At 27.7% G+C, this 22526-nt stretch overlaps 2 protein-coding genes across 2 annotated transcripts; one reads left to right on the plus strand and one right to left on the minus strand.

The window, feature by feature from the left end:
* Nucleotides 1-1120: 1120 nt before the first annotated feature.
* LOC123273011 lies at nt 1121-11113 on the minus strand. Its single transcript, XM_044740087.1, has 7 exons — nt 10854-11113; nt 8912-9118; nt 8460-8811; nt 5706-5906; nt 1924-2260; nt 1612-1839; nt 1121-1549 (listed from the first exon to the last, which is right to left on the minus strand). The coding sequence occupies exons 1-7, from the start codon at nt 10958-10960 to the stop codon at nt 1467-1469; spliced, it is 1515 nt and encodes a 504-aa protein (XP_044596022.1). The 5' UTR covers nt 10961-11113; the 3' UTR covers nt 1121-1466.
* A 4643-nt stretch (nt 11114-15756) lies between these two features.
* Nucleotides 15757-18562, plus strand: LOC123273015. Its single transcript, XM_044740095.1, has 6 exons — nt 15757-15827; nt 15941-16135; nt 16229-16556; nt 17026-17304; nt 17590-17664; nt 18214-18562. Exons 3-6 carry the CDS (start codon nt 16451-16453, stop codon nt 18420-18422), a joined length of 669 nt encoding a protein of 222 aa, XP_044596030.1. The 5' UTR covers nt 15757-15827; nt 15941-16135; nt 16229-16450; the 3' UTR covers nt 18423-18562.
* Nucleotides 18563-22526: the final 3964 nt, after the last annotated feature.

Raw genomic sequence — 22526 nt, forward strand, 5'->3', positions numbered from 1 at the left:
TTTTTAATTTTATGAAATTTTTAGTCATTACGGACTAAAAAAAAACTTAATACGTTTCTATAAGAATAAGTGAGGAGATTCTATATCATTTGTATTGAAAGTAATAATGGAATATTTTAAACAAGATTTTTAGATACATATTTATGTTCTGTATATTTTTTATTCAATTAATATTACCTGTGTTATTATTTTACTTACATTTGTTTATAGAATCTTGTGACAGTAATTATTTATACACAGTTAATTTGATTTAATGTTTCTTTGAAAATTAAACTTTACAGAATAAACGTAGCTATCTTAATAATGCGAGGAAGAAAAAAAAATCTTACTATGTCGCATTTTCAATTGTAAAAAATCGAGATAATAGTATACTGTGTGAAATTACTTAACAGTGAAATAATACACTAAAGTACAAAAAAAAAAATATAGTATTGTACGGAATCACTGGATGACACCTAAATGACTGATTCGCGTGGAAATGTTTAATAAAGTCTAAGATACCTATCAATAAAAATTTCAACACTTTACAAATTTAGTTTGATTAATTATTATTTAACAAAATTGAATTAGATCGCCAATTTCACAAATTCGAAATTCACTTTGTCTGAACATGGAAAATAAAAAATGACGTGAATAATTAATTTTTCCCCTCTCCGGGCGGAAAGCGTCAATTTTCCTCCCGCTGCGCTAAACGAAAATGCCGCTTTCCGCCTCCGTCGAGGGGAAAAATAGTATTCTCACCATGGGCAGGAAATAAGAAAGCCTCAGATCACATGTTTGTCGACCTCGGCTTCGCCTCGGTCAACAATTACATGTGATCTCAGACATTTCTTATTTTCCTGCCCTAGGTTAGAAATGTACTATTTTGGTGAGTTATAAAACTTACATTTTGAAAATTTTGAGTAATAATTGACATTACTGTCTCTACTGATTTAATAAATTTGTATTTTTTTCTTTTTTTGTTTTAATATATAAATAATATGAAGCTAGTTGAATTAAAAAAATGAATCTACGAATACATTCAATTAAAAATAGAAGTTATTTGCCAAATATGATAACAAAAAAAAAATGTACAACAGCTTTTGAATAAAACAGAAAATAATCTATTTCAACGAAATTGCGCGGTTAATAAATAAATTTCGAAATTATAATAAGTTAATATTCTAATATTCTTAATTTATATATGATACGAATGATAGCCTTTCTTAATTTAATTTTCCGATGCACTGAACTTATTTAATCCCAATATATATAGTTACTAACGGCTTCGCTTTCAACGATGTATAACCTGTACCGCATATTTCACAAAAAAAAATTAAAAAGTGAGAATGAAATGTCAAAAAACTGTCCGTTCTCTCAGAACTTAACAGAGATTGAATGAGAGTTCTTAGAATGAGAATGATAATTAGAATTATTATTATTATTATAATTGTTATTTTTATTATTATAAATTATGTTCCTAGATTTTATGTTTGATCTAAATGTAAATCCATGACGTCAACTTCTAGAAAAATTGGTAGATTTGCGTAATTGTTGTCATCAGGATTGCCTGTAATAAAATGTAGTTAATTAATTTTTATGTTCTTCAAAGAGTTATCAATTTTTTTTTACCTTCTATATCAAAATAACGATTAGCTCGAAATGCAGGTGAAACATTGCTAATGCAGGCAAAAAAGTTTGCAAAATTTAATCTTCCTGCACAGTAAAACTCAGAAATTCTTTTTATTTTTGATTCTCGATAGATTTCTTCTGGCTCTTGACGTTGTCTTGTTATTTCTTCTCCATCGTTTAATGATTCTAATTCAATCCGTGTTACTGCCTGAAGATTTGTAAGTTTTTCTGAAAATTCAAAGCTGTACTAAATTTTTTCATCGTATAAAATATTGATGCATTAAATAATGAGTTGGATTTCTTTACTCGTACCAGTGAACTTCCATATTGATGGGTGAACTCCAAATCGGACATTTGCTTTTTTATTATAACTTTCGGTGAAGTTATTTGTTCGATTATCTAAATTTATAACGCTCCAAAAAATAGGTGGCGTTCTGACGATCCATTCATCATGAAAATACACAATAAATCCATGAAGCCTGTTTTTTATATTTTCTGGAATGGCGTTTAATAACCAATTATATGCACGTGTAATATCATCTGCTGGCAAAAAAGCTAATCCCATGAACTTCCTTATAATTATTTGACCATACTTCCATTTTTGAATATCTTTAAATAGCTTCAGTACTTTTAATCTTTTCATCAGTGCCTATGTCCATAAAATTAGTAAAAAAAAACTCATCTTAAGTTAAACTCGTTCTTACTGTATCAAAATTATTTCAATTATAACTACAAATAATTTAGTGTTAACCATGTTAAATTAAAAAAAATAAGTTTATATACAAATAGCAACTGTTATATACACTAATAAAAAATTTACCTACACTCAAGAGCAATAATCTTGATCCAAGAATACAATTTTGAAGAAAAAAAATTTCTTGAGACAAGAGGAAAAATTCTTGAGTCAAGATATAATTCTTGATTCAAGAGTTTTTCTTCTTGACTCAAGAATTTCATTTTCTTCAAAATGGTGTTCTTGGTTCAAGTTAAATTTTTTATCAGTGTACTAATGGTTTTCGTTTTATTCAAATAATTATTGAAAATTATAGCATTAATAAATGCTTTTTATACTTGTATATACGTTACCCTAAAACTTTAATTCTCTAAGCTGAAGTAATTCATGTAAATTTTTTTCTTAAATTCGTCATTATTCAATTTAAAAATATTATAAAAAACTACATTAATTTTTTAACTTCCCGCTAAAAATCTCAGATTTTCAAAAATCGGGAAGTTATTGTTTTTACCCCGTTTGGCAAAAATCGAGTTTTCATCAGATCTCGACGTTTGAAGGTCACAGGAAGCTTCCCTGACTCCCCCCGCGATGTTGTCACTATGTCTGTATGTATGTATGTATGTGTGTGTGTGTGTGTGTGTGTGTGTGTGTGTGTGTGTGACTATGTGACTCGCTTATAACTTTTGAACGGTTGAACCGATTTCATCGCGGTTGGTGCCATTCGAAAGGGCTACGCTGAACTTAGATTTCCTGAGAATTTGAACCGATTCGGACCGATAGATTTTAAGAAATCTTGAAAAATCTTAAAAAAAAGAACAAAAATCATTTTGAAAGTAGTTTTTGGAATATCTTTTAAACGGCTCTTTTATCTTTTAAACTAATCCGCCCTTAAGCTTGAAAAACCACGCCGATCGGCGTCAACCCGATCAAAATCGGTTGATTCGTTCGAGAGATAGCGTGAACGAAAGAAAACCGAAAAAAGTGTTTTTTTCACATAACTTCGTCATTTCTTCTCGGATCACTTTTGATGACATAGCATAATTTATAGAGCTTAAAAAACGAGTCGATTGCCGCCAAAAACGTAGAAATCGGTTAATTCGTACAAAAGATATCGTCAAAAAAAGATTTGAAAACAAGTGTTTTTTTTAAAATCACTGCGACATTTTTTAACTTCCCACTAACAAAATCGAAGATTTTCAAAAATTAGGAAGTTATTGTTTTCACCCTGTTTTAAAAAAATCGAGTTTTCATCAGATCTCGACGTTTTAAGGTCATAGGAAGCTTCCCTGACTACCCTCGCGATGTTGTCACTGTGTCTATATATATATATATATGTGTGTGTGTGTGTGTGTGTGTGTGTGTGTGTGTGTGTGTGTGTGTGTGTGTGTGTGTGTGTGTGTGTGTGTATGCACACCTCTTATAACTTCTGAACGGCTGGACCGATTTGATCGCAGTTGGTGTCATTCGAAAGTTTTTCGCCAAACTTAGATTTCTTGTAAGTTGAAACCGATTCGGACCAGTAGATTTCGAGGAATTGCAAATAAAGTGAAAGACAAAGTGGTTTTTTTATTTTCTTTGAATATCTCCGAATTGGCTGAACCGATCAATCTCAAAACTTATCAGCTCTTAACCTTAAAACCCGCATCGATTGCCACCGAAACCATCAGAATCGGTTGATGCGTTCGTGAGATATCGTTGTCGAAAAAAATTGAAAAAAGTGTTTTTTTTTTGTTGAAAATTATTTATAGATCTCAAAAAACTACATCAATTGCCGCTAACCGCGTGCAAATCGGTTTATTCATTCGAAAGTTCTAGCATTCTGAAAATAAAAAAATCGCATTTTATCGAACTTTAATGAGATTTTTGAGCTCGAGGAGCTCAAAAACTTCATAAATGCAATTTTAAGCGCTTAGGTACGAAATGAGCGGGAAGTTGCAGGGATGGCCTTCAGGGTCAACCGTTTTCCTAATTTTTTTATATTACAGTGTAGGAAAAACGCAGTCACTCTGATAAAAAATTTAACTTGGTTCAAGAGCAAAAATCTTGAACCATGAACACTATTTTGAAGAACAATAATTTTTTGAGTTAATAGAAAAAATTGTGGATTTAAAATGTTATAGTTGACGAACAATTTTTTGAATACTTTTAAAATAAAAGACACTACATAATGTCAATACTCCCTAATAGTACCATAATTTCAGAATTATTAAAATTTACGTGAACTCATAGTCAAGTTGATTAAGGGGGTACTCTGGTATAGAGGCATAAATTTCGGGTAATTTTTCATATACCATTAAAAAAAAAGGAATCAATATTCTTACTATCTATTTAATCATAAATTATTTATTAACATAACAAGAGTACGGAAAAAAATAAAAAAAAGTTCAAAGTTCAAAAAGCAGCTAAAAACTGGAAGAGGGGGTCTCAAAAAGTTGGTACGTAACCATACCCACGATTTCTTAAGTTCTACTGGACCGAGTTACCTGCAATTTTTTGAGAGTATAGTTTATAAACTTTTCTATATCTGTAACTATTTTAATCCCCAAATTAATATTTTTACTATCTTTAAAAAATTCGAAAAGGAAAAAAAAATGGTACAAGAATTGTTTTTTTTTTCTCAGGCAGTCACCATTTTGTGAAAAAATGTTTTTCAACTTTTCCGTAGTTGTAGACATTGCGACATGACTTTAGATTAATAATCTTTTCGTTTTTTTGTATCAAATCGCTAGGAGGGTTGGAATCGTTAGGTATAATCATGTGCTAATTTTTTGAAACCCTTTACTTCATTAGCTGCTAATTTTTTGAATTTTTAACCTTTTTATTTTTTATTTGTATTCTATTGATGTTGATAAATACCTTGTGAAAAAATGTATAGTAAAAATATTGATTGCCTTTTTTATGACACTTCAAAAATGACCTGAAATTGATGCCTTTACACAAGAGTACCCTCTTAAGTCGAGTATGACTGAGAAACTTTTAGTTTCTTTTTTTTTTTTTTTTTTTTTCAAATATGTGCTGAAATTTTCTATCTACCAGCTGTTTACATATATAATATCATAAATTGTAACGTTTTACATAATGGAGTAAATTTATAAAATTTTATAGTGCTTGTTTGATTTAGATATATTATAATTCTTAATAAGAAATACTTTTATCAATAAGGTAAAAGTCTCGGTGACTGATCATGTACCAGTACCTGCTCATCCCATGTATTTATATATCTATATTCACAAATATAGATATACTAATACATGTAGTGAGTAGGTATTGGTACATAATCAGCTACTGGGGCTTTTACCTTATACTAATACTGAAATGCCCACAAAAAATTTTCAATTCTCAGATAAATAGTAAAACTTACTTGACAATAATGAAAAAAGCAACCATTGTGATGCGCTTCCGGATATATTATTTCTATTGCACTCCTTAAGCCAGATTCAAAGTCCGTCATAATATGATCAGGAACAATATGAGCGGCCACATGATTTTTAAAAAATTGTAAACCAGTCTGATACGCAGCAGCTGATTTCTTTTGCATAAGCATCCAACACACCAGTAAAGCCTTCACACAAAAAAGAAAAACATTATTATTATTTTATAATTAACAATTATGACGATTGATAGTAATTTTATTGACATAAATGTAAATTTTTTTAAATTTAAGATTTTTATAATATATTAGCATTAGAATATTATTGACTATAATGCTATACTGTAGTACATTATTATACGTTGTAATGAATTATTAGCATCATTCATGAACTAAGTTTTTTTGCCGTCCATCTTACGGTAAATAATACACGTCATATACCAATCCAAATGAATTATAATACAATTAACATCACAACAATAATTTTTTTAAATTAAAATAATAATGTTTTTTATGAATTCAATTAATAAAACAATGTCATAATACAACGATTATTAATAATTAAACGACGCTACAAAACGAATTTAGTTTATTAACTTGACCGATTTCAATGTTCAACTATTTCATTTCTATATATTTTATACATAGCTGCGGAAAGGAGAGTGAATAAATTAAATGAGCATTTGGATTTACGATGAGTATACAATGTGTGATAAATATTCATTTTTGTCCATTATAATGTAAGCAAGAAAGTAGTAGATACATGAAATTGGGAAGAATTTTTTGAGACCAAGATCCAAATACATTTTGAAATTATTCAGTCGAGCTGTTCCAAAGATTCGAGAATTAAAAAATGTATTATTAATCCAAATGTGCATACTTAAATGGCTAATATCCTTTAAATATTTTAAGCGGTAATAAACTTTATTTTAATTTCTTCAAAAATATGATGTTAAACATCAATTGAAAAAAATTTATATACTTAAATTAATTTATTAAAAATCCATGTTTAAATTTTTTAGAGAGTATGTTGCAAAATTTTTATGTGAGTCGAGCGCTTTTTCGCGTTTTAGTGAAGGTGAATACTCAAAGAAACTAACCAAAGAAAGCCTGCCGTATTCCTGTCTTTAATTAAAGAAAAAAAAATTAAAAGTTAATAAAATATATAATAATAAAATTAATCTTTACGAAAAGTTGGAAATATCCATGCTATAAACTATTTAAGACAATTATTTTTCGCGTTTTAAGATTAGTTATGATTTAACTAGTATTTTAAAAATTTTTAACCGATTGATTTTTAAGCTTCAATAATATATTTTTCTTTAAACAGACATTCAAGGGATATATATGTATATATATATATATATATATATATATATATATATATATATATATATATATATATATATATATATATATATATATGTATACATATATATTCATGAGCGCTTTAAGTCTAAAAATGTCGCGAAGTTGTAAAAATAACAACTAGAAACGTCTGTCGTTTTCGCAATTTATTTTTTTCTTTTATAAGATTATGACGAATTCCATAATGAAGACAAAAATTTTCAAACATATAGCTGAAAAACTTATATTTTCGTCAAATATGAAAAAAATTATGTAGACTGATTTAAAAATAGTATATAAGTAATTTCTATAATTATCAAAGAATATCATTCTTTTCATAAAATCAGATTAACTTTACAACCAATTAAATTAATTTTTTGAACCATTTGTTTCATTGCATGAGATTTAAAAAATTTTTACAGTTATTATTTTAAATATTATGACTTGAAGTCGATAATTTGTTTGTGATTTTAAAATTATTTCAGCTTTTTCACAAAAATTTTGAAACTTGAACGGCAGATATTACTATTATTCGTTATTTATAGTTTGAAATTAAAATTAAACAATCATTAATAAATAAAATTATCACAATAATATTATTAGGCTTATTCTAAACTTTTTCGAAACATAAAATGTATTCAATTATAGAGTAATTCATTAAATAGCGTAATGCTGAATGTATTCATATAATAAATATTACATCTCTATTACAAATATAAGAATATAATTATAAAAATATATTATGAACAATCCAATTTATGTAATTATAAATTTAAAAAATCTTATTTTTTTATTAAAAAAAAAATAATCGGCAACATGGTTTAAGTAACTGAATAATTATTTCGTCAGTTTAATTAAATAAATTTAATCATAAAATGTAAATAATTTCAGTATTGAGCTCAGGGATTAAGAATAGGATCTCTCAGTTTACATGCAAAAGCTTATAGAAAAACAGTGCTTTAAATTGATTTACAGATTTTTATATATTAATACTACAGCTAAATCTATTTTTGATCGCTCTTTTAAAATTAGAGAAGCAGAGCAACAATCTATCAGTAACATACGATACTCATCAATGTTTTTTTTTGGCTCAGTTAATTTATTTGTAAAAAACGAGTAATACCTAAAATCTACAATTGCAAAAGAAACACCAAGTATTAAGAGTAGCAAAAATGAATTAATATTTTAAAAATTATTTATTTTTGGAATTAAATTGAGGATATATTTAAGCTTCAAAAAATTTTAGTCTTCAGTCTACATTAAAAATGTCTCTTTCAATATTTGTAAGTAATTCTAAGTAATTTCAACCACAATTGCAAATATGATAAATCATAAAAATGTTCTAAAAGATGATATTTTATTACAATTAAAAAAAATATTATCAATAAATAAACATACCTTATCATTAGTTAATGCAATTATTGTAAAAAGTTGATAAACTTTGGGTTTCTTTGGTGTACTTCTAAACGTTCCATCCATTAGTAAAGTGCTTGTTAATATTAAGCTCACAAAATTTAAATCATAAAAAATGGTTAAAAAACTGTTATCAGGTGCTTGTAAGGTAGAAAAGCTTAATTGACCTTGCGGATAAACTGTCAGATGATGATACTGTTGCATGTCAAGTAAAATCACGTAGTGTTGTAAATCACGAGGAATTGGTGGATACTTAACAGGTCGATTACGACGTCTCCAAACGTCCATCAACGGCTGCATTTTAGCCCAAGTATAAATTCTGGCTGCTTCATAATGGCTGTATATTATGGAAAAAGACAATATATATAAATATATTAAAATTATTCATTATATTAAAAATATAAATTAATTATGACTCTTCTATCAGATATATTTACCTTTGGCAGAAGTGATCGTAAATTGAGCGGAAAGATCGATATGGGCGCGATATTGTAGCATTATATAACTCTTCTTGAAAAACAGCATATAATATTAATTTGGGATCATTTTCATGTTCATGATTTACAGTTAGTGTTAATCGACCATTTTTAATCTGACCACAGGCATAACAACCTTGGGAAGAACGTTCATAGCACCTGACATAACTGCAATGAAATCATAAATAATTTTAAAAAAAGTGTGTGTGTAAGTAGGATATTTAATATGGATTATATGTGCTCTTTGTCGTTCTACATCGGTTTCTTAATTATGAAAAAACACTGTCAGAAATTTTAAAAAAACTAACAGTCTTTTAATGGATTTGGTTTCAGTTAAAAAAAAAAAGAAAAGTTTTTGACGTTCTAAATGTTTATAAAAAACGGTTTAAAGTTCAACAATTTATTATAAAGTACGCTAGAGTCAAATAAGTCGTAAATTTTAATGAAATTTATAAAGCACTTGAAAAAACTTTTCAATATATTTTAAACATATTACAATGATTTATAAAGTTTTTCAATCAATATCAGATATTTTTTTAAGTATTTATCTACAAATATCAATAAATTCAAAGTGACGACTGATTTGACTCTAATATAATGAAAAAAAAGTAGCTAATATATCCAATGTGGATTGTATATTAATAAAATAATAAAAAAACTTAAAATGTTTTTAGCATAATTTAAATAGTAAATCAAGAACATTTTAATTATTTAAAAGTTGGAAAAAATTATTATAACATTAAAAAATGTTCAATAATTGGCACATCTAAAGTAGATAAGTATTTGTCGTTATCAAGATTGTCAGCAAATGATAGAAGTTTTTATTGTTTATAAAAAAACATTAATATTTTATAACTTCATAAAGTAAATTTTTATAAAAATCTTTTAATCTTTAGATAACTTTGGGTGAAGTAATTAACAAGCATAATTTTCATTGAAAATTAATTGCAACCAGTATATAATACTTCAGTCTATATTTCTTTGAAATTTCAAAAAAATATACATTGTAAAATTTGAAAATATGTACTTGAAAATTGGAAAATGTATTAAAATTTGTGTGGACTATTTGCAAATAATTTTCAAATACAATTTTATTTGTCAATATCAGATGAGTTTTTTATAAATTTCGAAAACTATTTTTACAGTGTATATTAATGGAATATTTATCTAAAAAAAAAATACAGCCTCTACATTAACATAAAATTTAACTTGATTCAAGAGCAAAAATTTTGAACCAAGAACACGATTCAAATTCGCACCAAATACAATTGTTTTTTTGCTTTTTATTTCTTGACGTAGTAAAACAAGGAATGACCGTGATTTTCTTGTAGTTATCAAAAAAATAGAAAAACAAGTCAACAATTCACCATCAAATGTTGAAAATGATTTATGAAAATAAATATGAGTGTACATTTTGCCGACATATAATAATTTTTGTTTTGTAAATAATTAAATAAATACCTGAAAAATTAAAATTTTGAAAAAATGCACTGGTAAATTTTTTAATTTTCTGCAAGTGCATTTTTTCAAAATTTTCATTTTTCACGTATTTATTTAATTACTTAAAAAAAAAAAAATTATTATATGTCGGCTAAATTCACACTCATAAAATAAATTCAAAAAAATATTGAAAAGTGTATGTGCATGTGTGTATATAAAAATAATACAACTTTTTTACAAAATAACGTATCAAGTCAAAATGAAAAAGAAAAAAAAATAATATACAGGAAATTATTTATCACAAAAAGAATAAATACTTTTTGTAATATTTTTCACTAAGCATCATATAATGAATATCACTCGCATCCAAGAAAAAAAGTATAATAAATTCAATGTGTTACGTAAAAAAATAAAAAGTAATACTTGTAAAATTTTTCATTAATTTTTCATGTCTTCTACATACCATACATCTTTATAGGTCCGATAGCAATTGTATCCGAAGCCTTCGATAATTTTTTCGGGAATTTTTAATCGCGGTTTGTTACTCCGATAGAATATTCTTTTGTCCATCACGAATTTAAAAAATAATAACGATGGAAAAATTAAAGTATTTTTAATTCACAATAAGAATGATAATCAAACTGTCAAGTCCTGACTAATTTCAAAATATGTGTATTAAACGTACGGCTGACGAGCTGACACTGGCGTTCAGTTTTGCTTTTGAACGAGACAAAGAAGAATCCGTGGAATGCAAGTAGATATGAGGCCACCGCTAGCCAACTACGTGAAGGGAGGAGCTACTCACAAAAGAAATTCTTCGCTCATGCGCAGTACATAAAAGTTATAGAAACGTAATATTCAAGCCCAAGCTACTAAACGTTTGACTTCAGAAAAATGAACGATCGAGCTGAACTTGACGGAAACCGACAATTTCTTGTAAACACCTAGTTAGCTCGATGATTGCTAGTTCAGGTAGGGGAAGTATAATTCTCACATTTTTATGAAAATTAATAAAATGTAGAGACAACAAATAAAATAACTTATCAAATAATTATAACTTTTGTAAAAGTCTTGTACTATAAATGAAGCATTCATATTACAGAGAAATTATATACACGAAGAGAAATGTGGAGTAATTATTCCTAATGTAGAATAGTAGAATATAAGCAATAGTTCATTTGATGCAAAATAAAATTTTGGAAATAATTATCTGATTTTTTTATTTTTATGATAAAAATTTCAATTTGTTAATAACAAAGAAGAATAACAATCTGAAAATTTTCTTTTTTTTTCAATAACTCGATAACTAATTAAAAATTGGAAAAAGATCTGTAGAGAAGACAAAATTTCCCAAAAAAAGTTTCGACTTTCGAAACTCTTGCTCTAAAAATAATTTTTATTCATTGTTGAAAGTAGGGTTCCGTGCGACTTCTGTCGTAACTTAGCATTAGCGCGTCTGCGAGACAAAAGTCGCGCGGAACCCTCTACTATCAACAATAAATAAAAATTATTATTTTTGGAGCTAGAGTTCCAAGAAACAAGATTTTTTTGGGAAATTTCGTTCTCATAAAGGATTTTTTTCTAATTTTTGATACGACTTATAGTTATTGAGTTATTGATAAAAAACTGAGATTTATTAGTTGTTTATTTTTTTTTGTTAAAAACAATTTGAAATTTTTATCAAAAAAATTAAATTATTTTATTTTTTAAATTTAATTTTTCATCTAATTAGTTACTGCTTATATTTTTACCACAATTTTTAAGATTCTTTTTAATAGATTTACACAAGATTCTCACAAAAAATTTTCGTTATTATGTAACATACACAGTAAAAAATTTTCCGTCATTGCGTCAAAAATTCTCCGTGTCAAATATCTAACACTTTTTAGTGTTAATTTCACATAATTATGATAATAATATAGACAAATAAATATAATTCTACAATTTACTTACCAACCACGCTGATGTTTCGAGGGAATTAATTATTTTCGGTTTTTCTTGAAAACTTTTGTAATTTTTTTTTTTTTATCAAAAAATTTGATAAGTTATTGTCGTTTTTAATTGAATCAATTAGAAGGTTTATAATTTAAATGTAACTGAGTTTACATTGTTAAATATTGAAATAAAAAAAAAATAAACAAGTTAATGAGATCAGTAGAAAAATTTATGTTAATTAAAATTTCGGAAATGTAAATTTTTCAACTTGAAAAAAAAAAAAAAATTGAATATTTACGTCATTTTTTATTTTCCAATCTTTTATTAAAAAAATTAGCAATTTATCTGGTTTTTTATTGATCAATAAAATAAACTAAATTTCTGAGATATTGAAATTTATATTAATAGGTATATGAGAATTTATTAAGTTCCACGTTATGCTATTATCTCGAATTTTTCTGCTCTTTAAAACGCGATTAGGTAATCTTTTTATTTTTTCATCCTTATATTATTAAAATTGCTAAGAATATTCCGTAAATTTTTGTTCAATTCTTCAATAAATACTTTAATAAATTAACTGTCAATGAATAATAACCGTCAAGATTCTTTTAAAAAATATCAGTAAAGTAACAACATGGGTAATACAAATTTTCAAAATGTGAAATTTATACCTTACCATTAATGAATTATTTGTCATTTTCTATTTTCCAACTGTAGATATACTCGCTGAATAAGTAATCTATTTTCATTTATCTTATAACTAGCTGTTACCCGCCCGCTTCACTAGGCGAATATTACCGATTACTTTTAAAATCTATATTTTATGGTATCTAGCCTTGAAATTTGATGCAAATTCCCTTTACTCGGATTTAAAGACTTCAAATTCTCGAAATATATTTTTTTCAATATAACCTATATTTTGAAAACGATAAATAACAATTGTTATAGCATTTTCGTCTGTTTTTCCAAACGAAATGACTATTTATTCATAAAAGAAATCCGGTTAGATGATGATGCATGGTTTTCAGATTTAATTAACAACTGACAATTTTTAACTATTGTATGGTTTAAAAGCTTTTGAAATTCTGAAATATATTTACTTTTAACTCTATCATAACTTTGCTTTTGCCCCTTTCGAAACGATTATTTGAAAGTTTTTTAGTTGACCTCAACGTGTCAAAGAAGATATTCCTACCAAATTTCAGGTATGTCGTGCTGTAGTTTGAAAATATAAATTTTTCATTGCTTACAGCCTTGCAATCTTTTACGAGAATGGAGTTTTGTACGAATTATTCTTATCAGATCTCTACTCAATGACAGGAATATTCCTTCAAAATTTCAAATCTCTAAGCTTTATGATTCCAGAAATGTCGCCTTCAGTCAGTATATATATATACATAGAAAACCTCTTACAAATATTTAGGAACCCATATGAAAATCCAGCATGCAATCCCGTATATTTCCTCTTAGATAAAATCCAACATGGAATCAACTTGTTCCCTCGCAAATTCCCGTATGAATCTGCTCATCGCTATATGGATATCCACAAAGGAATCCATATTCTTAGAATTTTCTACACGGATTCCTATACAAATCCATCGATCTCTATGTGGGTTTTCACATAGAAATCCACACTGAAAAAAAAGTTTTCTACGATTCAGGATACAGTATCGCTACTGTCACCATACGCACGTTACAAAACACTGGATCGCTATGGTCACTATCCGTTTTGCTAATTTAGCGATCTATTGAATACACCTAGCGGTGACGGAGAAACTGACTTCCCGGGAAAAAATGATCAGATCTGATCAGACATGAACAGGCATGAGTCTTCAGGTCTGATCAGGTATGAAAAATGACCGGGTCTGATCAGACCTGGCCAGGCATGTTCAGGTCTGATCAGATCTGTTCATGTCTGACTCGATCAGGTCCATAAAAAAAAAAAATATCGCGGCCGCCGGGGAGTCGAACCGTACACCTCGCGCTCTTCAGACTGACACTTTACCTCTTGACCAAATGATTCATCTTAACTTGAGAGTATCTTTCGAGCTAGTTCAAGTAATTCAAATTTTATACATGATTTATCCTTATAGTTAACGGAGTTCTATACCTAATTTATTAATTATTAATAATTAATCATATATTACAGTGATTTATTCGGAACGGCTATGTATTTTTTTTCGCTCCATTAACATATGGTTCTACACTGAGAGAGAATTTTATTCAATAGTAATAAAACAGTTTATTTGGACTTGAAAAAAATTTAGTTAATATTAATAAAATTATATTTCATATAAATAAAATTATATTAGTATTTAATAAAATTTCATAAGTATTTAATAAAATTTTCTTAAATACTAATATGTGTTTATTAAAATAACCACGAACGACGCTTTCGTTTGCTGTCATTAATACGAATATTAAGTCAGTAAAAAAATAATCTCAAAAAAAAAATTAATATTCATCAATTAATTATAATATATTCAAATATATTTTCACAGTAAAGTCTTTTAATAAATAGTATTAAGATTTTTTAACAAGACATCCTAACCTAACCTATTTGTTTACTTCATGACGAATCACATGTAGAGATTTTAAATAATAAAAATAAATAAATATTCGATTGAATTTATGAAATCATAGTCTTTATTTTTAACAAATGCGTCCCTACATTGTCTGGTTTTCTGCTTCTGTTTTCATTTTATTAAATAATGTCTAACTCTTATCGATTCATTTGTGAAATTTTTAAATTTAAGTGCATAAAAATTAACATCCACTCGGATAACAACAGTTGTAGACTTTGTATTTCAAAATATAGTTCCGACAAAATTCAATTTTACTTAATTATTTATTCAATTAATTACTGATCAATACTTGTTAGTTAGTTGATTAATGAATTTTCTTTATATTACATGTAGATAAATATTCATTACATACTAAGAAACATTTATTAGTATTTAATAAAATTTGTATTAGTATTTAAGGCAATTTAATTAATATTTAATAAATTTTTATTTGGGATTAGCCAAATAAACGTTTTATTAAATAGTAATAAAATTTCATTACTATTAAATAAAATTGTCTCTCAGTGTTGGCTAGATATCAGACATGGACAGGTCTGATCAGGTCTGAGCGTATTTAAGGCTTCAGACATGAACAGACATGAGCAGGCATGAACAGGTCTGATCAGATCTGAACGTATTTAACGCTTCAGACATGAACAGACATGAGCAGGCATGAACAGGTCTGATCAGGTCTGAGCGTATTTAATGCTTCAGACATGAACAGGCATGAGCAGGCATGAACAGGTCTGATCAGGTATAATTTCAGGCCTGATCATACATGAACAGGCCTGCTCAGGTCTAATTTCAGGCCTGATCAGATATGAACAGGTCTGATCAGTCCTGATCATTTTTTCCCGGGAAGTTCTACTATCAATGTTCTTCCTGCTTTTGGAAATACTCGCATCCTCACTTTTATCTTGGGACAATATGAACATTATGTAAGTAATTAGAAACTTATTGAGCCTTTTCATAGTTTTTGATAATTAAGTTAATGACTTTAAATTATTAAGTACAAAAGCAATTACATTAATTAAATTTCTTCATCAATTAGGCATTTCTTATTGGGATTGTACTGTGGGCTAGACAAACCGCAGAAATTTGCACAGAAATACTTCGTCAGATTAAATACTACTTGCTCCCTAGTATCAACTTATCAAAAATCTACGTGGACTTTGATTTAAAAATATTTATACAAGAAGTTTTTCCAGAAAGTAATATTCATGGCACCTATAACAATTACTGCCGAGTAAGTTACGTTTTCTATAAAGAATAAAAGTACTTGTTTTAAAGAGTTTATAAAAAAAATATGCTTTAATGACGATGTTATTTTTGTATGTAGATATTATACTATGAGTCTTATGAGAAAAATGTGAGAATCGTTAATCCTTCTCATGAAGAATTTTTAAAAAGCTGCTTTTCTCTTATTCTTCTACCCCATGAGAAAATAGAGGGAGGTTTTAACGAGTTGGTGAACAATCTGACAAACGATGCAAATGTTCAGCTCACAAATTTTATTGGGTACTTCAGGACGACGTGGATACAAGGGGTAGGTCCGACAAATATGTCTCTTTTCGAGGAAACTGACAGTTTAAATACTGTACCAGTTTTATTTTGGACATCTCTTCAAAATGACATGGGCGAAAAACCTTCACTATGGAAATTTTTCGGTAAGAATTGGATTTTGTAATTTAAAAAATTGTTCTTCAGATAATGAGATTAATATTTAGATGCATAAAAAATTATTTTTCAGACTAATAATTTACTTGATCATTTCTGGAAATTAATAATAATTCTTTTCATTTTCATATATTTACATAATTATTATTAATTATTTATTAATTCCAGGTTAATGTTTAACATTATCTACTTACCTATATATTTTCTTAACTTCTATTCTTACATTTTTATAGATGATGTAATATATATTATATTATATGCCTTATATATTTTTAATATTTTATATCTGTAAGTTTATCATCACAGCTTATTCGTATCACTTTTGTGGCATTTATTTTATTCACTCTTTTTTACCTTAATATTGCACCACACCTGTATTTAATTATACCTTTTACCTCTTTACAATTTCTCAGAACAGAATACAGATGTTTTTAACTTAAATCTTGTCCTTATTTACAGAAAAATTCATAGTTATCATCAACAAATGTAGTAAAGAACTTGAACGCATAAAGAAAAAAAAAAATGCATACGTCTCTACTGCCGTATCTGTTCGCTTATGCTGCAATAAACAATTAATGATCGATCTATGGAAGACTTTAAAGAAATCGAAAATTACAATATTACAGTTTTTGAAAACTGCAGCTTCTTATCAGATGGATCATTATCGTGACATACTCCACCATGCAGAAGCCATGCAAGATGAACAACTGGATATTTACCCCCAATTACCGGATGAAGGTATATATTATAATTACTTTAAGCTTTTTCAACTGAGTTTTTGATAATAAAATTTATGTTTATGTAAAAATAATCTAAAGCGCTTTCAAAAATATTGCCATCATTACTTAAATTCAACAAATATCAGCTTTCTTCACAAAAGAATTAATTATGTTCATAAACACTTAATTCTTATTTGAAACTAATTAAACATCTTTCAAAATTATGTTCGACTTTTTTGTTTGATTTTCTATTAAAGCTCGATTCTTAAGCTGTTATTTATTTTGAGCTTCATTTATTTTTCAGTTGACGCAGAAGTTCATGATAATGATGATCAAGAAGGAATCGAAAATGTTGAGTTTGCTGATTATAATATTGAAAGTAAGATGAATAATATATTTTAATAAAAATTTAACAATTTTTTTGATGTAAGGAACTCCACTGTCTTTTAAGCCAAAAAAACGAATAATGAAGTCATCGAAAACTTTTTTTTTGTTAATTCGTTCTTCACGACGAATTTAGAAATCATTTATAAAAAAATTATTAAATTCTATAAATCCATGTTTTTTTTGCAGTTGAATAATTTAAAAAATTCCTACTAATTTAAAATTCCTATCTTGTTTTTCATCAAAATTTAGAAGAGTTTAATTTGTAGAGCACCATATTATTTATTACGAGACAAATAGATATTTTTTCAATTTCATAATTCAAAAATTTCAGTGAAAACAAATATTTAGAAAATATTTTGACTGCAGATTCATAAATCTGCCATGAAGACAAGTAAAATGAAAGAAAAGCGTCAGATAACTTGTCTTTTCGATTTCTATGGCCGAAAGAAATTGGAGCTCCACATTTAAACAATTTTTTCTAATTAATTCAGGATATGTATTACTTAAATTAAATTTTTTTATAAACTATTTATACTTTTAGATGAAGTTGTTGAAAATGAAGATGAAGATATGGAGGAGACGGGAGATGATGAAATCCCTCAGGACAAGTGTCAAATATGCATCAAGGGACCGCGAGAAATTATTGTCCACCCGTGCTGCCACTTACCGTATGTGCCAAGTCTGCTCAAAAAAAGTGCAGAAAACAGCTCAAGAGAAACGTCTCCCGTTAAAATGTCCATTTTGCAATGAGCTGGCTCAAATGTTTTGTCGTGTTTTCTGAAATTTAATTACTTCTTAAATCATTTGATTTTTTAAACTATTATTTAAAACATTTTAATTTTTTGAACTATTCTTTACTAAACTTTGATACGCATACTATTTGAATAACTGAATAAAAAGACAGCTTAATTTCATTAATATTTATTTTCATTAAATCGTCATTATAATTTTGTGAACACTAATTTACTTATATACAATAACATTGATTAAGTCGTAGAGGTATATATACAGTACACTATTGCATAACATTACGAAGTCATTATAATCGTAGATAATGCCACTAAAATAACGAAACTCAGTCAATTGAAGATTTATTGTCTTAATTACCATAGAAAATTAATATTCCTATTATCTACAGATACATTAAGTATTGAAAACTCTAAGAAACTTATAAAATATGCCTAATATGTATCTAAAATTAAGTTTCATTAGTTGCAGTGCCAGGTAATAATTACATTGTTTTCAATAATGATGCAGCAAATCAGTTGGACTACATAATATATGAACAACCGAATGAATAATTCATTAACAATGTAACGAATCAAATAATCTCATAAACTTTGACTGAATTTTACCTTAGAAATATATTATATTTTTAAAAAGTTTTATTGCTATTACGACTATGGCTCGAATTTACTATATCTTTATTGTTACTTATAATTTGTATTTTTCTTGTATTTTATCTCGCATTTATTAATTAGTTTTTTTCATCTTCAAGGAACTAACTGGCTTCGTTACAATATGATTAATCAATCTATAATATTATTAATGCATGTAATAAATGTCACTAAATTAATACACATGATTTATTTTCCATATGACATCCCATTGGATCATTTTTATTTTAAGTTAAAAAGTCAAATTTATCAGTCAAATATAATATAATTACTACTTTAATAATAAACAAATAAAGGACTTTAATTAACTTTATTTTATTAATTTAAAATATTAGTTATAAGTCCATTGGACATTTCTATTTAAGTGGTAGGTTTCTGTTTTTAAAATAGATGCGGTATTTTTTCTCTCTTCTCGACGGAGTACGCAGCCGTTGGTAATAAAGGAAGATTCTCTACCGACAAAGTATTTCTTTTCTGGAGAATCTTGTTTCTGATAGTTATTATATTTCTCGTTTTCTCATTCGAGTATTTTTCAGTTCGGTTATTTGTCCAGTCCATTCAGTTAGCTAATCGAAAAAAAATAACTACTTATTATTTACTTTCGAAACATACATTTTTCTCTTCTAAACCATATTCAAGTATCGTTGATTTCGAACACATTTATTAGTCGTGACTTAGTTCAGAGTCAAACTTTTCTGGCACCCTTCTCGTTGAACTAGAAAATATTTTCCGTACAATGACCTACGGCCGAAAAAAAATGACAAAAATTGAGAAAATGGCGGCGTTTAAAAAAAAAAAAAGTTGAATTTTACCTCAAATTTTGGTCGTTTTTGGCCTGCCAAAATTCGATTTTTGATCAGATCAAAAAATTGATAGATCATTGTATGGAGAACTATATACAAAACTTGCAGAAAAAAATTTGATAGAGATTGGATCATTAATCTCCGAGTAATCGCTGCAGCAAATTCGAAAAATGCTGTTTCGGGAAAAACGCGTTTAAAGATAAAATGATCTCATTCTAACTGCCGAGTGGCTACTTTTCAAGTGGCTGTAACTTGAAAACTATTTGAGATATCGATTAAAAATTTTAGTATGTTATTTTCAAAGGTTTTTAAAGTTTTATCTTTGCTTCCCTAGGGAAGAAACTGATCTGTGATTAGTTTCTCCCTACAGGCATTTACATAGACTTCAAATCGTCTTGGTTGGGCTAACTAAACAGGTAATGCAACTTCAAGTCTCTCACTCGCAACCGACAGATTACAAGCGGTGACAGTACAAAAACAAATAAAAATAGAAAATTACAGTTTCTGTAGTAAATAGCGTCGCTTCGAAAATAAAACTGAAAAAATTATAGGTTGAAAAAACTTTTTTATGAATTCAATTTTGAATGTCAAGTTTTACATAGTTTCAAATGTAATTTAAAATTCTTAGAAGTGTAATTCTTACAGAATTTGTAAAAATAACACGGAAAAAAATAACCTATCGAAATATGAAACAAAAAAAAAATAGATTTTTTTTAATTTCACATTCGGTGTGCCCCTCAAACACGCTCTTAACGCTTGAGACGTTTTAAACGTGCTTTCATCGCCTGAGACGCCTGAGAAACGTTTTAAACGCCTGAGACGCTTGAGATACGTTTTAACCGCCTGAGGCGCCTGAGATACGTTTTAAACGCCTGAGACGCCTGAGATACGCTTTAAACGCCTGAGACGCCTGAGATACGTTTTAAACGCCTGAGACGCTTGAGATACGCTTTAAATTTCGACTCGGGTTTCAATATTCCCGGGCGAATCAAAGACCACGTCGGTAACTTTAAATTTAAATCAAGATTTCCATCGTTGTCCACCAAGAGAAGGACATAACAAATCTCATGGTTGTTGCCTGTAGATGGCACTGTCATTCAATTCAGCGGGTTTTAAATAATCTTAATCTCTTGATAATATGTAACATAACTATGCGTTCGATACATTGTGTCATTTACTAACAACAATATCATAATAACAATAAATAATTCTGGTAATCATAATAACAACAACAATAATAGTAATTATAATCCGAACAAAAACAGTTTCACTGTAAAAAAAATCGCGCCAAGTCCACGTTCATAAGACTATTAAGGAAAAAAAAATTTTTTTTTTTCTTTACAAAAAGATATAAAATAGAAAAATGAAAAAATCAACAGACTCGATAGAGTCTGGCGCCAAGTTCCGTTCTCAAGCCAGACTACCGAGTGTGTATATACCGTAAGCAGAACGGTTTTTTGAGGTTACAAATTTTTTTTCAAATTTATTTTGATTTTTTTTCTATATGATATTTTATAATAGTAGTTCATGCTTTTTATTACGCGTATTACTTGATTATTATCAATTATCTTTATAATTTCTATTTAAAATTATTAAAAATAATCAGCACAAACTATAGTGACCCTGATTTTTAGATTTTAACTTTTTTCTTATGTAAAAAGCGGACGGCCAGAGACTAAATAATATAAGGATGCATGCTAATCTTATAATAGATGGGAAACTATAGTGAAAAAAAGATATTTGACAGCTTGCAATTACACACGCCAGGCGGCGCAAGAATAACTTTTACATGAACTATAGCTTAAAGGGGATAGTTTGCCACCGGAAATGTATTAAATTAAAATTGTCAATTTTTATTATAATTACAAAAAATACTGAAATCCGAACAAAAACAGTTTCACTGTAAAAAATTGCGCCAAGTCCACGTTCATAAAACTCATCTCAATAACATTTGCACTTTACAAAAAACTTAGGCTCGTTTTAATAATTTTCATTCTCTACAAAAACATGTGAAATACAAAAATACCAAGAAACCGTCATAATGTTGAAAAAATTGAAAAAAAATTTGTTGAAAATTAAAAAATAAAAAAAAAAATTTTTTATCGTACTTGGCGCGCGTCATTGAGTACCCCAAATTTTTTCAGGATAAATAAACATCCTTTTAATGCTGAAAAATTTATAAATAAGTCAACCTATGTTATTTCATAATAAGTTTTACAAAAGTTAGGTAAAATTGACATGTCATACGCAGTTATGCAAACTACATATAAGTCGATACGCATGCATACGTTGGGTCGGTTGCATTGTGAGAATTGTGTTTACTAAAAAATAAAACATATGGCCGACTAAATTGGGACAATGCGGTGTGAGTTCCAATCAAAATGTGTTAATTACAATTAAACGAAGCAATATCAAACTTTAATATTGCATAAATTGTTCAACACAATTTATTTGCAAATTATTTTCAAAGACAATTGGGCTTGTTAATAAGATGAAAATAAGAATTGTTCTTCTGATTTTTATTCTTGACCTATTAAGACAAAGAATGACCATGATCTACTTGTAGTTAACAAAAAAATATAAAAATAAATTTAAAAAAATACTGAAAAGTATATGCCTGTGTGTATATAAACATACACAACTTTTTTCCTGAA

The sequence above is a fragment of the Cotesia glomerata genome, linkage group LG10, assembly GCF_020080835.1.
Source record: "Cotesia glomerata isolate CgM1 linkage group LG10, MPM_Cglom_v2.3, whole genome shotgun sequence".
NCBI classification, from domain to species: domain Eukaryota; kingdom Metazoa; phylum Arthropoda; class Insecta; order Hymenoptera; family Braconidae; genus Cotesia; species Cotesia glomerata.

Coding starts and splice junctions, on each gene's coding strand:
- LOC123273011 (XM_044740087.1), bottom strand. CDS start 10,960: ATGGACAAAAGAATATTCTATCGGAGTAACAAACCGCGATTAAAAATT. Junction 9,119..10,853: donor CGGACCTATAAAGATGTATG/GTATGTAGAAGA, acceptor ATTTCATTGCAG/TTATGTCAGGTGCTATGAAC. Junction 2,261..5,705: donor GCTTTTTTCATTATTGTCAA/GTAAGTTTTACT, acceptor TTATGGACATAG/GCACTGATGAAAAGATTAAA.
- LOC123273015 (XM_044740095.1), top strand. CDS start 16,451: ATGTCTCTTTTCGAGGAAACTGACAGTTTAAATACTGTACCAGTTTTA. Junction 16,557..17,025: donor TTCACTATGGAAATTTTTCG/GTAAGAATTGGA, acceptor CCTTATTTACAG/AAAAATTCATAGTTATCATC. Junction 17,305..17,589: donor CCCCCAATTACCGGATGAAG/GTATATATTATA, acceptor TTTATTTTTCAG/TTGACGCAGAAGTTCATGAT.